The following is a 16,385-nucleotide window of genomic DNA, read 5'->3' on the forward strand; positions in this document are numbered from 1 at the left end:
TCCCTGTTATTTGACGTATTTATATTGTTTGATAAAATCCTTGCTTCAGGAATTAACAGATAAAAAAAAGCTCCTCAAAATGCGAAAATTGCTTCTAAAATGAAGTCACAGATTAGAAAAACTGCTCCTTCAGGGGAAAAAAGTTATTTCGAGGTTGGTCCCTGTCAATGAGTTTCAGCTAATATAACAAAGTCTCATGCCTTAACTTTAACTAAGCATCGACTAAATAATTAAAAGGGTTCTGAGAGAGTACACACTCATTATGTGTCACTTAATACGGTTAAGTCTCCAAAACAGGGATTAGGGCAAAGATCCTCTGGTAAATAAACACAATCACCGAGTGATAACTGACAGCATCAAGTTGCAGGCTGGTAGGATTTGGTAAATAATGGTGAATAATGCGTGAACTTAATACACCACGGCGTCAGTAACACAAACTTTATTATCTTAGTAAAGACATTTCTTTTTATACAGCTCTTGGACTAAAGATTGTATAAGTGTTCATATAATGGGATAAAAGAGGCAGAATAAATTGCATTTTCCAGCGCTTTACCTGTCATATAGGAACACAGTGTTCTCATACTGTTAGTGGACAACAGCACAAACAGAAATGTTGAAGGAAGGGCAGCATGACTAACGCACATTTAACATGACACCACTGACCTTACCCATGCCTCTCCAAAACACACCGCCCCACTGTCAAACCCTTCGCAAAAGGCTCCGATTTACACACTGATACTCTGCATAGTTTTCCCACATCAAAAATAACCACAGCTGTGCTTGAATTCAATACTACACATTGCAAGTTGCTAAGTCACTGAAGTGTTCGGCGCCACTTTTATTGGGCCTCTTTAAACGATTGTTCAGTAGCCCCTTCCTGTTCTCTGAGCCAACAGGTCAAATGTCTTCTTCCCCAAACTACAAATGCCCTCTTGGAAATGTGATTGTCTAAACAAAATGCAGCCTCATGGAAGGTCATTCAACATTCAAAGCACATGAAAGAATGAAGCAGGGGCAGCTAGAAAATAAGAACTTGCCATTTGTTAATCGAGACGTGTAGCCCACCCACAATCCATTCACAAAACCCCAGAGCCTGTTTAGTCTTCAGAATCTGCCATCGAAGCCGCCAAAAACAGGCAGAGACAACAGATGAAAATGAGTGTGCCTCCCCCAACTCTCGGTCGCCTGTTTACGAGTTCAGCTCTCAGACAGACCACCACTGGTTACAGCTGTTGACTGAGTGAGGGCTTTCTGAGCCGCCAAGCTGCACCAGTGCAAATGCTACAACTCCCAGAGGAATGTCATACCATCAGACACTGGCATGCACCGCAGAGACAACAAAGAGAAAAACAATTGGTATAGAAATACTAGGAAGCTTTAGGTGAATTAGAATGGAATTTGCACATTTAATTTTAAAGCCTAATGATCCAAAATAATATTTACTCAGAGTTTATTGGCAATCAAAAAGCATTTTTTCCATCGAAGAAATACATGGAAATATATTTAACAGTCAATACATTATACATTGAGGTACAAATGAGAATTCCAAAGGTGTAAATTAGTAGTAAACTATAAAATATAATTTTGCTTTTGTGAAATTTCAAAGTTGGGCAGAACCCCCCCCCCCCAAAAAAAAAAACAACAAATTCAGTGAGTGGGTGAGTGAGTGAGTGAGTGAGTGAGTGAGTGAGTGAGTGAGTGAGTGAGTGAGTGAGTGAATGAGTGAGTGAGTGGTCACTAACCTCTACAGTCATCGGGATATTCTGCTTTCGGACATTGTGGTTATGCTGGTCAGTGTTCAACATTATTACAGCGTAGGCCAAGGCAAATCCTGCATCATTAGTCAGGAAGGGAGAGCCATTAACTTTCTGAAAAACAACAAAAGTAAAAAGAGTATAGATTATGTCATGGTTTAAAGCCTAATGATAAATGTAAACAGATCACTCCTTGTGATAGATGTCATGCAAAACTTGGAAGTGACAGTCTGATATAAATCTATAGAGTGGAAAACCCATTCACACTGAGTCATTACCTATAATTACTCATTGACACTTTTGAGATGACTATTTTTGTATCAAGTGTTCAATCCAAGAAAAGGTCACTACTAGGAATAGTTTCCAGGTCACATGGTTTCTCTTGCTATTTTGGGAAGACAAATGTTCTACCAATAGAGTAGGTCTTTTTCCCTCGTGTGTGTGCCTGTGTGTTTGACAGCGACACAGTCTTTAAAACTGATGTCACCCAACAACTATAATATGGAGGGGTAATCATGTGACAGGTCTTGACTTATGTTGTCACCATCCCCACCAACTTTACACCAGCTGAAATAAATGCTGATAATGGAAAAGGTTATGTTGCACAGTTAGCATTGTTGGGTGTTAACAGAAAAATAATAGCCAGATGTGTGTAAAGACAATATAGGTTGAATATCAGTTGTGCTCCGTATGTATGAAGACACCAATATCAGCAATGACCAAGCTAAAGTCTTAGGGCAAAGCAGGGGTCGCCAACTCTGGCCCTTGAGAGCCACTATGATGCATGTTACCCTCCTCAATACACCTGATTCAAATGATCAGCTCATCAGCAAGCTCTGCATAGGTATATGATAACAATCCTGATCATTTGAATAAGGTATTGTGTCTAAACCATGCATGATAAGGACCCTCGAGGAACAGTTGATGACCCCTGCGCTAAAGGTTTGCGCATACAAAAATGTGCTTCTTTTAGGTACTTAAAGAGTTTGCAAAAGTCACAAGTGTCTGCAAAACACACTAAATTTATTCTAAAATGTACAGTAAGTATCAATGAACATTTGCATGTAAATTTGATGGACTATAGTTAAAGGCTAGTATCCACCTGTAATCAGTTGGCAGTTAACTTTGCCCATTGTGGGAGGAGCATACATAAATCAATTTTCCACATGCAATGTGATTCATTCTTTTCTACACTCCTCCTTGAGCCGTCACCTTATCGTGGTGGGAGGGTTAACTGGACATGTTCCAATCAAAATACAGTGGTACCTCTACTTACGAACGTATCTTCATACGAAATTTTCAAGTTACGAAACGCCAAAACAGGAAAATATTGCCTCTTGTTACGAAAGAAATTTCAGGATATGAAAGGTAAAAATACAGTATGGGCTGCTGCTAGCAGCTCCAGAGTTTACTGAACGAAACATACTCATAGCTGCTCTGCCATTGGCTATTACCGAGCATCTTCCTGGCATACCATTGGCTAAGAGGGACCTCTACCGTGTACATGTGTGTAGATCGACATATATGTGATAGATATGTCAATGCAGCTTCCTCGTCATTCGCCCCTCGGGCCATGAGGTGTTCCGATAGTTTTACGTGAATTACAGTATTCGCGAGCCCAAGAAAGTGATGGAGAAATGAGTAAATGAAAAAAAGAAAATTTTTTTTTTTTTTTGTCCATACAAACAAAGCAAGAGATAATAGAAAAGTATGAAAAAGCGATGCGTTTGGTTGATCTCGTCAAAGAATATGACCGTAATGTATCGACAGTCGCCACGTTATTAAATCAGTTCTTTACAAAACGCCAGGCAAAAACCACTTCTGAGAGAGAACTTGAACCAAAGAGGGCAAAAAGCGATGAGGACAACAATTAAAAGGTAAATGACCATTTTTATTCTTTATTCTTTGTTTTTTACATTATGCACAACTTCTTATTTATTGTGCAATCTAATTGTAACATGTATTTGTTACATGTTTTGATGCATTTTTATGCTGTGTAAAACATTTATGTCTGAATTTTGGGGGGCTTGGAAGGGATTAGGGCATTTACATGGAAAACACGTCTCTACTTACAAAATGTTCTAGTTAAGAAATTTCTTACAGAACCAATTAAATTCATAAGTAGAGGTACCACTGTTGGAGCTAAGTTGTCAGACGCTTTATGCGCTTGGTAGGTCACTCAGGACAAACAGATCTTAGTCGAAGGACCAAACGCAGAATGGCTTGGATGAACTCTGATGACGAATACAAAAATTGGAGCTAGGTAGTTGGAATGAGTCAAATGAGGAGGTTTGGGTATGTGGTTAGGCCTCTGTGATTCTTCTCCGCTGAGGTGTTCTAGGCACGGTCCACAGGGAAGGACCCAGGGAAGACTAAGGACATGCTGGAGGGGCTGTCTTTTGGGTGAAAGAACCCTGAAAGAACTGGCCAAGGTGTTTGGGGCGTGGGAAGTCTGGGCTTCCCTTCATAGGTTGCTACCCCTGTGACTAGGGTTGGGCACCGAGAACCCGGCGTCGAATGGAACCGGGTCCATCATTCCGGTTGTCCAGGAACCGTTCAGATTTTAGAACGTCGGTGCGAAGTTTCGATTCCTAGTTAGCCGTTCGGAAGAGCTGCGGCGCAATAGCATGACAGCTCGCCCCCACTCGAGCTGTCACGGTCTTCTCGGTCAGCCCCTCCGCTCGCTTCGTAATGGCTGGCAAACACACGGTGCGGAGGCGGCGACTCTGAGCGTGCGCCCGGCCCTTCCCACGGATCTCCACATCGGCGGCGGCCACTGGGACACCGCAGTGGCAGCAGTCGCCCTTTGCAAGGTTGGTGATCCTGCCCAGCTGGCCCGGCCGATGCCTAGCCATAGAACTGACGCGATGCAGCTTATGACCCAAAAGTCAGATTCGGCTAAGTACGTCTAATGGCAACATTGAGCCAACAGGTACAATAGACAAATGCACATATCCAGCTACTATTTAGCTTATAGCATACGCAGCTGCAGCATATACATACTGTACATACAGATACATCATATGGTTACATAGACTGCTTAGATTAGATGGACTTTCCTTGCTTGCCCTTAAAATGCAGCGTTGTGTTTGTCATATATATTTTCTTTCTAAAGCAAGACAAGGTTAGCCAATCAATTGGTGTTTAGTAGCATGCTTTCAGTATTGCATTATTGTATTGTTTTGAACCTCTCAAAAATAAAGCCCTTGTGAAAAATAATACTAAATAATAATACAAAAAAATTTATTAGAATAAATATACTGGTTAAAAACAGCCCTTTGAATAATCCATGGTAAAGTTCACAAATAGTAAAAAGTTCATGAAATTGAAGAACAGGGAAGTTCATGTGATCTGTGCAAAAATAACTCCTTTTTTTTGTTAATCGGAATCGAGAATTGTTAGGAACCGGAATCTAATCAAAGCACCGGAACTGGAATCGCCCAAATTCAAATGATATCCAACCCTACCTGTGACCCAAACCCGGATAAGCAGTAAAAAATGGATGGGTGGATGGATAAACATTAGATTAATTGCGCTGGCTGATTTTCTGCCTTTAAATTTAGGATCTGAAAGTCAGGAAAGTCAAGAATATTGCAGAAAAGATTTTAAAGTTGAAATCAACACAAACATATTTTTTTCATGTTTCCAGCAGGCCCACTGGTTGAAACAGAACAACGGAATTCTGATTAATATTGAGTTTGTGTAATACGAGATAAGCAGCAAAATCCACCCCTTTTTAGCCACCTAAGGGGGCGGCCATTTTGTCACTTCTGTCGACTTAAAAATGACATCACAACTACTCAGGGCTCAGGTAACGACCAATCACGACTGACCTGTTTTCTGAAGCTGAGCCGTGATTGGTTGTTACCTGAGCCCTGAGCAGTTGTGATGTCATTTTTAGCCGCCAAGAGTGACAAAACGGCAGCCCCCAGAGATGGCTAAAAATGGGTGGATTGACTCTTATTCCACAAACACACTATTTAACAGAATGTTTTGTTTCAACTAGTGGGCTTGCATAGAACATATTTTTAAAAAAAACATTTAGGTTGACTTCGTCTTTAACTATTAACTCGCCTCATATCGACTGTTTTATTTTTTCAGCCCTTTTACACCTATTGCAAACAGTCAGTCAAAACTGACTTTTGTTTCACCAATGTCAGTGACAAATATTTGTGTTTGATCTGTGGCATAAGTCTGGCAGTTGGTAAAAGAATCATTCATACTAAACAAAATGTCACCAAAATCCATTTCTCCTGTGATTTTTCCGCACTAAGCAGCCTACGTAAAAAGCTTAAGGAACAGACTCGATTTGTTACACCTATAAAGGAAAGCCAGCGATGACTTGATGTTTGAAAATGGCCAGAAAATGCAGCAGGCAGTATGCTTGTTGGTGAATAATATTTTAGTATTTATACAAGAATGTTTCTTTTTTAAGTATGAAAATGCACATGAATGCACACGTTTTTTTTCATATACAGTATTGGTCAATTTAAGTTAATGGTAATGGTAAATAGGCTGTCACTTATAGCTGTTTTCTACCTTTGGTACTCAAAGCGCTTCACACTATACCTCATGTACCTACTGATGACACAGCATCAGGAGCAATTGGGGGTTCAGTATCTTGCTCAGGGATACTTTGACACAGTCACAATGGCCGGGGATCAAACCCACAACCTCTGGGTTGGGAGACGACCACTCTACCACTGAGCCATCCAGCCCCAAGCACAATATGAGTCCTCTACTACCATTTTTGAATGTGTGTTTTATGCAAATAAATGCATTAAATAAACATGAGTAGTCTTACATGCCAGTTGTCTGTAAATGTTTCCAGAAGTCTTTGGATGACCGGAGCCTCTCCAGGTAACCTGAAAGCCTCTAGGTAAAGCCTCAAGGCCTCATCAATACGAAGGCCCTGGAAGGTGAATGTGCTGCAACACAGTTCATATTTATAAAAAAGTGAACATTCAAAAAGGTTTAAAAGTTAATCACCACCAAATCTCAATAAACTTTAAGATGGAAAATAACTAAGTTGACAATTATTCAATGTTTTTTTAACATCTTACTTGACAAAGCTGTCTAGTAGCTCCATATTATTGCGATCACTGACAAATTCCCCGATCATCTTTTTGTCCAATCTGGGATTTTCTCGAAGCCACTGGGCCACTTGGTTGTTATCCATTGGATTACTGAGGAGTCCTTTCTCCTGAAGGAACTGAATTCCTTTCTTTGGTTTCAGATTAAATTGCTCTGTTCCTGTTATAAGAAGCTATGAAAAAGGCAAAATAAATGACTTAATTACATATGCACTCTACTGTATTCCAAACAACCAGAGGTGGGCCTTCCGTCAGTACTGACAAAGGTTCGTCAAAACGTCACGGACGGACGCCCGTTTTACTGACGAACGAAGGGAAACTGATGGACTAAGCAGTGACGGAAGTGGATTTTTGTCCGTCACAGGAATTGTCACTAACCAGGTCCATACCGACCTTGCTGAGGCAACGCCGCCCCAAAGTAGAAGAAGAAAGAAGGAGAAAAAAAGGAGAAGATCTCATAGTCTTAAAAAAAATCTGTCAATCGAAAAATTGTGATGACAAACTGTAATTTAGCGATAACGGAAGCGTGGTTAAAGTAACAATAACAGTTTGACGGACTGACAATTACAGTTTTGGTTCGGCTTGAAATAATGATGGACTGACAATGACAGACGGGTGCCCGGCCGCTGGTGAATGACGGACCGGCAAAATTTACTGACGCGCCCACCTCTGCAAAAAACAGTGAGCAAATGTGCATGTGTGTGTATATTACACCTTTTTCTTTGTTCTTATATCGAGCAGCTCTTGGGAATCAGGTATACTTGAAGTGAAACGCTGAGGTTTTTTCAAGATTTTCTTGTCAGCTGAAAGAATCAATGAAAAATAAAATAAAGTTTTAGTTTACATGTTTTTTATATCATTAAAACCATGCAAGTCTCTAGCCTTACTAGTGTCAATCTCTCTTTGATCCTGTCTACACAGTTTCATCTTTTCTGCCATCAGAATTCCGCTGGTTGGTGGGCATCCTGGACCACGATCCACGAGTGGAAAACTCAAACCATTGGTACAGCCTTCTTGAATAAGATCTAAGAAATGCACGGTTGAAAAATGTTAATCAATGTGTATACATCAAATCAAAAAGGACATTACCAAACAAAACAAAATCCACACTCATTATCAAGTCCCCCAAAAGTAAGCAAGGTTTCATGGAATTAAATATTGGTATAGTTTACCAGCTGTAGCATCTATTCCATTTTTCATTCCACTTTCTTCCTCCAGTGGCAGTTTTTCTGACTGTTCTTGACGAGCGGTGTTGTCTAGCACTTTGGCTTGACAGTGGGCCTCAGTGCTGTCAATCACAGTTAGTAACGCTTCGAGCGACAGAAGGTGAGTGGTATAGAGCTGCCCTGATACAGGGAATGCATTCTATAGGAATGGAAAAAAAAACATACATAGTTTGAATTACTCCATCATTAAATGTATCAATGTGTCCCCTACAAGGGGAGGCTACCTTTGACAGCAGCTTGGTGAGGTCTTCAAATAGATTAGAGCAGTAGAAGTCACAGTCATAGTTGATGTAGAGCTCAGTAACAAAGCTGGGGATCCTCCACAGCTGAACCAGTGCCTCCAGAGCCATTTCCTTCATTTCATAGGGCATCTTCATATTCTCTGATGTGATTATGTCCATCAGTTTCTTAAGATACATCTGTAAAGTTTAGCATATGTTGTGAAGAGTATTAAGTATATGGTGGACATTGATCTGTTTCCTTTTGGGAGATTGTATATTACAAATAAAGAATACTGACAAATGAAACATTACCTCCAGCTGAAATTTAAGATGCACTCTCATACTTTCAAAGAGAAAGAAGCACACTCGTAATGACAAAGCATAGAGGTTCATACGGTCCATGCTCAGCAGCTACAAAAAAGAAGAAGAAAAAAAACATTTTGTTTATTCACCCAGGTCTGGACCATTTTCTAAAGTATAACATTTAACTTTCCATATTTTGTTATAATTTAGTACTTTTCTTGCATTTTGTATTTTGAATTTTACAGTTTATGGAATTGAAACACAACTACTAAAATGTGTTATGCTGACAAAAAAGAGAGATTGTATTACCAAGATCTGGGCTCACCAATGTGGTGTATATGGGCTTCAAGGACCACAAGTATTCCACGGGCCTGTTCTAAAAATAGTTCATCGGTGATGGGGCATTATGATTTTCAAGGAATGTTGTATAAGTGATCATTTGAGCATGTAAATAACTTTAGAGATTTAAAGAAAAAAGTCGTTGCATATCTGTATTTATTTTTTTCCCAATTGCATCCATCCATCCATCCATTAGCCACCACATGGGGTCAGGTCGCGGAGGCAGCAGCTTCAGCAGGGAAGCCCAGACTTCCCTCTCCCCAGCCACTTCTTCCAACTATTCCGAGGGATCTCATGGCCAGGTGGGAGAAATATTTCCAGAGTGTCCTTGGTCGTCCCTGGAACACGTCACCAGGGAAGCGAACAGGAGGCATCCTAATGATGCCCAAGCCAGCTCAGCTGACTCCTCTCAACGTGGCAGTGCAGTGGCTCTACTGAGTTCCGCCCGGATGACCAAACTTCTCACTCATTCAACTCATTTCAGCCACTTGTATCAGGTATCTTGTTCTTTTGGTCACAACCCACAGTGCATGACCACAGGTGAGGGTAGGAACATAGATCAACTGGTAAATCGAGAGCTTAGCCTTTCAGATCAGCTTCTTCTTCACTATGATGGACCGATACATAATCTGTATCACAGCAGACACCTGTCAATCCCACGCTCCATCCTGCCCTCACTCGTGAATAATACTCCAAGATACTTGACCTCCTCCACTTGGGGCAGGATCTCATCCCCAACTTGGAGAAGCCACTCCATCCTTTTCCAACTGAGAACCATGGTCTCAAATTTAAAGGAGTTGATTTTCATCCCAACAGCTTCACACTTTGCTGCAAACTGCTCCAGTGACAGTTGGAAATTACATCTTGAAGAAGCCAACAGAACCAGATAATTTGCAAAAAGCACAAACAGAATCAGTGACAAGGGGCAGCTTTGGCGGAGTCCAACCCTCACTGGAAATGAAACCAACTGACTGCCGGCAATGCGAACCAAACCCTGACATCGGTTGTATAGGGATCGAACTTCCCGTACTAGGGCGTCTGATGCACCATACTCCCGGAGCAGCCTCCACAAGATCCTCTGGGGTACACAGTCGAACGCCTTCTCCAAGTTCACAAAACACATGTAGACTGGTTGGGCGAATTCCCATGTGCCCTCAAGGATCCTGCCAAGGATGTAGAGCTGGTCCACTGTTTCACGGCCACGGACGAAAACGACACTGCTCCTTCTGAATCTGAGATTCACGGTCCAGACCTCTTCTCCAGCACTCAAACACACCTGAATAGACCCACGTGGTACCAGTCAGTGGGAGTCAGCCAACTGGCGTCGAGAACGGACATAACCGATACCACGTCACACGCAGGTGCCGCATTCCTGACACGCGGTCGAGTAAGGAAAACATTTTTAAAAAGAGTGTTGTGTACCTTGCGGTTCCACAGATGCAAAGACATGTGCCGGTATTGCTTTTATTTTACCGATCACCACGCTGTGCGTGTGTGTGTGTCAGTAGTTTTTGTTTGTTATTTTTTCTTCGTGTGGCGGCGTGTCTGCTCGTGCAGCGGCGTGTCTGCTCGTGCAGCACCTGCATGTGACGTGATAATTACGTTCTCGACGCCGATTGGCAGTCGCCGACGAGGGACGGGCCAGGACCACGTGGGTCGATTAAATATGCAGGACGGAAACTCTGGGACGGAGGAACGATGCCCAGCTCTGGTGATATCCTTCTTCTTGCATTGCCTAACCAGGCTCTGTGCATCTCCACAAGGGAAGGTAGGCTACCGGTACCGGTCTTGCTTGTTGTTTTGGCTTTTATTAGACTGACAAATGAGAAAGCGCTCACTGGTGAAAGCATGAGCAAGCAATCCAAAAATTATTAAAGAAATAAGCGGTTTGGATAATGGATGGATGTGCAGCAATTTGGCCAACACAGGAATTAATCTTTTTAATGACAATTAGACGTCTCACTTTCTGAATTAATTTCCCTGGATTGGTATGCCAAAATCAACCAATGAATTAGAAAAAAAAAAGACAAAATAAAAACCTAAATTAGAATTTCCCCCATTGAAGACTCTTCTTCAATAGTGGAGCTGAAGTCCTCCTTACCTTTCCCGTCCTCCTAAATTAAAGCTAATGAGCAATAAATACTTATGGGTTTTGTGTTTTATTTCTTCATACTGTAATTTGTCGAGTATAATACGTCCTCGAATATATCCCCCCCCCAAGAGGGCAGCTATCTTACATTGCCATTGTTATCGACAACTTCAGTTATTGTTTTTTTAGCTAAAAATACTGTTATCAGTGCCTGCTTTGCACCAGGATCCCAGAATGTAGTAATGAGAGCCTATCAAAGAATGAATTTCACTGTTCACAAGTTTCCATTGACCATTCAGAGTATATTTATGTCAATACAGTATTGTTTCATTTTTGATGCAATATCATGAAAGACAGCAATTGTTATCACAAAAAACAAAAATAAAAAGTCTTATACTTTTGCAGTAATAGTGTGCTTTCACTTATTTCGGCATTGCACTATACTTATATTTAACCACAAACTGATTTAAAAAAAAAAAAGGTTAGTACACCTTAGTTTTGGACCTGGAACGGAATAAATGCATTTGCATTCATTTCAATAGGAAACATTACCTCAGTTTAAGAACTTTTCAGGTTACAAACGGGGTAATGGAACGAATTAAGTTTGTAGCCCAAGGTTCTACCGCACCATTTAGTGTAAGCCCAGAATGTTTTCTGCTATAACCTGAAGATGAAGAGGAACTTCATCTTTCAGCATGCCAACCACCCTAAACTCAGATCCAAATCAACTAAAGAATGACTTGACCAGAAGATGATTAAGGTTTTGGAATGGTCAAGCCAGAATTCGGACCTGAACCCTACTGCGCGGTGACATGAAGAGGATTTGCACAGGAGATGCATTCACAATTTTTTGCAAAGGTGAGCAAATACTGTATTGCCACATCAAGATGTGCTACACTGGTGTGACAATAGGTTATTTCTTGTTTTAAATGTTTTATTTTGCTCTTACAGGGGAAGCCCACCCAAAAAAATCTTTGCAATAAAATGTTCTTTGTGCATTCACTAGTTTAAACATGGCACTGTGATTAATACTGCATTTGTGGAAAAAGTTAAGCAGCAAAATCCAACAGTTTTTAGCAGTCTCAGAGGACGGCCATTTTGTCACTTCTGTCGAATAAATGACATCACAGTTGCTCAGGGTTCAGGTAACAACCAATCACGGCTCAAATGTTTTCTGAAGCTGAGCCATGATTGGTCGTTATTTGAGGTCTGCGCAACTATGATGTCATTTTCAGTTGACAACAAGTGGCAAAATGGCCGCCCCTGAGATGAACAAAAACAGGTGTATTTCACTGCTTAACTCATATTCCACAAAAGCAATATTAATCAGAATGCCATGTTTTGAATAGTGGGCCTGCATAGAACACATACCTGTACACTCCGGGGTGTACTGAAAATTACAAGTTGTAATTTGCTCGTACATATCTGTATATAAGCTTACACATTGCACATTATTTTCGAATGGCTGCTGTCCACGTGAAATCAGCTTTAAAAAAAATAAATAAAAGAATAAACATGATGTTGCGGATATTTGTAACAGATTATGCGTGACGTATGGGTGAGTTGTGCACATGCGTGAGGAAGTGCATGAAAGACCCTTGTCTCCCTCTGACGTGTGTTGTTGGGCTACTGGGCTCCCTCTTCGACGACGTGCAACGGCCGCACCGTTTGGAGAAAGCTCTCCCCTGCGTCTCCCGACTACGGTTAGGCGACAGAAACAGGAACGGATAACACTGATAAAATTGACATTGGCCGTACAGATTTGTGATGTACGTGTGCGCATGTTTGAAAAGGTGTTTCTACCTGTAGAAATTACGCCGAAAGCATACAACTTGACAGGTATAAGAACATCTTCTTGTAAATATTTTGGGGGGGTTGACTTCCTCTTCAAAAAGTTTGGCTTCAAGTGGAGTTGTACAGAGGCCATTAATGAGGAATATGTTTTAAAATATTTTTTCTTGGAATAACTTTTTTTTACATTACAAAACCTGGTATTTGAACAGGGGTGAGATGACTTCATATCTATGGTACTGTACAATGAATTATTAGGCTCTGATGCTAATATACATTACCTGAAAAAGATGCCGACAAAGCTCATCTTTGATCAGTCCTAGCAAAGATTGGTAGTTAACAAAGTGCGCAGACTCAAGCGCTACGTTCAGCAGTTGCAGGCCCATGTGCATCATCGCATCAGTGTTGTGGCGGTCATGAGGGTTGGTCAATGAGATTAGAAACCGGAAGAGCTCCCTTAGACATGGCAGACCATAGGGGATGAGGGATGCACCTAAAAAGAAGATAAAACTGATGACAGAGGCAGGCAATATGGCAAGAAAATATGTCTATATATTAATCTATAGCAGGGGTCACCAACTCCGGTCCTCGAGGGCACCTGTCCTGCAGCTTTTCAATCTCTCCCTGCTGATCATTTTAACAGGTGTGTTACAGCAGGGAGAGATTGAAAACCTGCATGACAGGTGCCCTCGAGGACCGGAGTTGGTGAACCCAGATCTATAGAATGATTATAGATATCTACAGATTTGCTGCTATTAATATCATGACATGACGACAGCGATATAATCGTTGATTTTTCCGATTTTATTACCAGTACAGTTTTTAAAGGAACTTTATTTTTTTGACCAAGTGATCTAATGCAAAAATGTTGTACATTTTGTGAATATTCTTACCATCTCTTTGTGTGGACTGTGTGAATCGGACACCTCGGGGATTGACGTAGTCCATGTCAGGTACTGAGGCGCTACTTGACTGTTCTGCAATAGTGTCTTTTTCCTCGAGAACCTCTGGGATTGACTCTACTGATGCCGATGGAGCCGGTCTATCCTCAGACTTGATTAAAATGGAAAAGGACATAACATCCTCAGCAAAGTATTCATGTTTTGGCCATATAGAGAATATGACTGCAGGCTTACCTGTGCATCTGGAGGGCCAGGATCAGTGTCTAGGAGTGGATTAGCATTGCCAGGTGTAGTTGCAAACAAGCTACACTGATCCAGGTCAGAAAGGTCTTCCCGAGAAGTGGCTTTAGAGCAGGAGTCTAGGCCACTGTCTGTCGTTGTGGGACTAGAGATAGAAGAACCAGCACTGTCTGACGCTGGAAGTGAACACCTTTGCTCCATTAAGACAACTCCACCTAAACAGAAGACAAGGACAGCTCAGGGGAAAGATAAAATGCTAGGAAGAGTTGATGAGATGAATGTAGAAGCAGGTGCAGTAATATTAAGTAATCATGCTGTCACGATACCAAAAGTTTGACTTCGATACTATGCCTGCATAAAATACCTCGATACCGGTACCGAAACAGTACCTCTGCAAAAATCTTAAAACACCAAACGTAGCAAAATTAAAACTGACAAAAGAACTTTAGATTTAAAAATAGTGTTATTAATTCAAAATATTAGGATATGATTGATAAGAAAACATTTTAAACAGTGTTAAACACTTGTGAACATTTGCACACATGGGGGAGTGAGAAAAATATATTACACTATTTCTTTCTACACTTATTTATATTTATAGACGACATGTAAATTAAACTTAAAGAAAACTAGTTCTCTATTTTTTTAAACATCACTAGTAGAAAATGTCCTACTGTAATGCAGTATTGAGCAGGTTATGATCATTTTCATGGCCAGATATGCAGTTGTATAACATCTGTGCTATTTGGACACAGAAATAGCCAATTCTGAGTTAAAGAACGGCATTTTCTTTTAAATAATGAGACCAATGCCTGCATTTATATGTTTATATAAGCATAATGTAGACATGTCAATGCTCTTAAAACTGGTGATCTAACTCTGGATGGCGGTCAGCAAGGTGCTTGGCCATATTGGACGTGTTCCTACCTCGAGGCACGGTAGTTTTAAAACAAGCCTTACAAACGTGCTTTGTCATGTTGGTTCGGCTTGCCATAGCTTTCGGCCATGTAGGCAAAAAAGTTCCATTATGAAACTTAGCGCGTCATGCTTTTCAACGAGGGGCGGAGGGGCAGCAAGTGCTTCACTCACTGCTTTAGGCCATCTTCCTCTCCACATGTGGAAGGAGGCATGCCACTTAATGCGTTTCTAACATGTCGGTAGACAGGCGCCGTTGTGCTTATGAAAAGCTTAAGACAGAGTAAGTGAGGTGCGTGTTGTGTTTTTTTTTTTTTGTTTTTTTTTTTAATACCGGTGTTTAAAGCGGAAATCAATCCAAACAAATTTTTTTCCAGAATATGTTCTCAGCAGGCCCACTAGTTAAAACATGGCATTCTGATTAACATTGTGTTTGTGGAATATGAGTTAAGCAGCAAAATCCACCCATTTTAGCCATCTCAAGGGGCGGCCATTTTGTCACTTCTGTCGACTGAAAATTACTTCCCAACTGCTCAGGGCTCAGGTAACGACCAATCACGTCTCAGCTTCAGAAAACAGGTGAGCCGTGATTGGTTGTTACCTGAGGCCTGTGCAGTTGTGATGTCATTTTCACTCGACAAAAGTGACAAAATAGTTGCCCGCCAGAGATAGCTAAAAACAGGTGGATTAATAACTTTTATTCCACAAACGCAATATCTATCAGAATGCCTTGTTTCAACTAGTGGGCTTGCATACAACATATTCTTGAAAAAAATATGTTTGGCTTGATTTCCACTTTAAAAAACAATATTATCGAGCCGTTTTTGATACTGAAAAAAAATCACGATACAATACTGGTAAAACTATTAGGTAACATTGGGTCATTGGGAAATGAAGCATAATCAAAAAAAATAAATAAATTTAAACCGCTTACCGGATAGGTTGGTATTACTGAGGTTGGTAGACTGGGTAGAGTCCATCTGTCCAGAGGCACTTCGCACCATGTGGCGAGTTGGCTTTGGTGAACGTTTCTGCTTTTTCCATTTGGATGACTCACTCATCCCACCTGTACGCATCTTCAACTGAAAAGCAGAAAAAAAAACATCTTATTCAGTGAGGCTTCTCCCCCAAAAATTGAATGATGGAAGACAATCAGTTAAGATGATAAAAGGTCTTGATAGTACAAGATGATTTGCGTAGTGCGAGATTCACAACTCTTTGCATGGTATTTTAGTATGTTATATTGTATCCTCACACCTCATGTACCAAGTCAAGGCTCCAGACTAACATTTTTTATTAGGAGCACAGTAGCCACTACTTACCATTTTAGGAGCGCTGTAAGAAAATGTAAGGGTGCACACGGTAAATTGATTCCCAAAGTAAACTTTTACATTCCGCTCTATTTTCACAGTATTATTGACAAATACTTGCGGAAACTACAATGTTTTCAATTCACATTTTACTGTGCAAGTTTTGACACAACAAATTTAAAGTATAAGTTATACATATTAA

General features: G+C 40.8%; 1 protein-coding gene across 3 annotated transcripts in view; it reads right to left on the reverse strand.

Moving 5' to 3' along the window:
• Nucleotides 1-16,385, reverse strand: part of gbf1 (golgi brefeldin A resistant guanine nucleotide exchange factor 1) — a 113,968-nt gene that overhangs the window by 25,695 nt on the left and 71,888 nt on the right. For all 3 annotated transcript variants that reach the window (XM_086045096.1, XM_086045094.1, XM_086045095.1), the window contains 12 exons: nt 15,808-15,955; nt 13,953-14,173; nt 13,710-13,869; nt 13,098-13,309; nt 8,607-8,705; nt 8,298-8,492; nt 8,020-8,212; nt 7,735-7,872; nt 7,562-7,650; nt 6,818-7,020; nt 6,559-6,682; nt 1,743-1,868 (listed from right to left, as the gene is read on the reverse strand). In XM_086045096.1, coding sequence (XP_085901222.1) covers nt 1,743-1,868; nt 6,559-6,682; nt 6,818-7,020; nt 7,562-7,650; nt 7,735-7,872; nt 8,020-8,212; nt 8,298-8,492; nt 8,607-8,705; nt 13,098-13,309; nt 13,710-13,869; nt 13,953-14,173; nt 15,808-15,955 — 1,908 coding nt within the window. The remainder of the gene's footprint in view (nt 1-1,742; nt 1,869-6,558; nt 6,683-6,817; nt 7,021-7,561; nt 7,651-7,734; nt 7,873-8,019; nt 8,213-8,297; nt 8,493-8,606; nt 8,706-13,097; nt 13,310-13,709; nt 13,870-13,952; nt 14,174-15,807; nt 15,956-16,385) is intronic.

Source organism: Filicampus tigris, chromosome 11, assembly GCF_054856515.1.
Source record: "Filicampus tigris isolate MCC_2025a chromosome 11, RoL_Ftig_1.0, whole genome shotgun sequence".
NCBI classification, from domain to species: Eukaryota; Metazoa; Chordata; class Actinopteri; order Syngnathiformes; family Syngnathidae; genus Filicampus; species Filicampus tigris.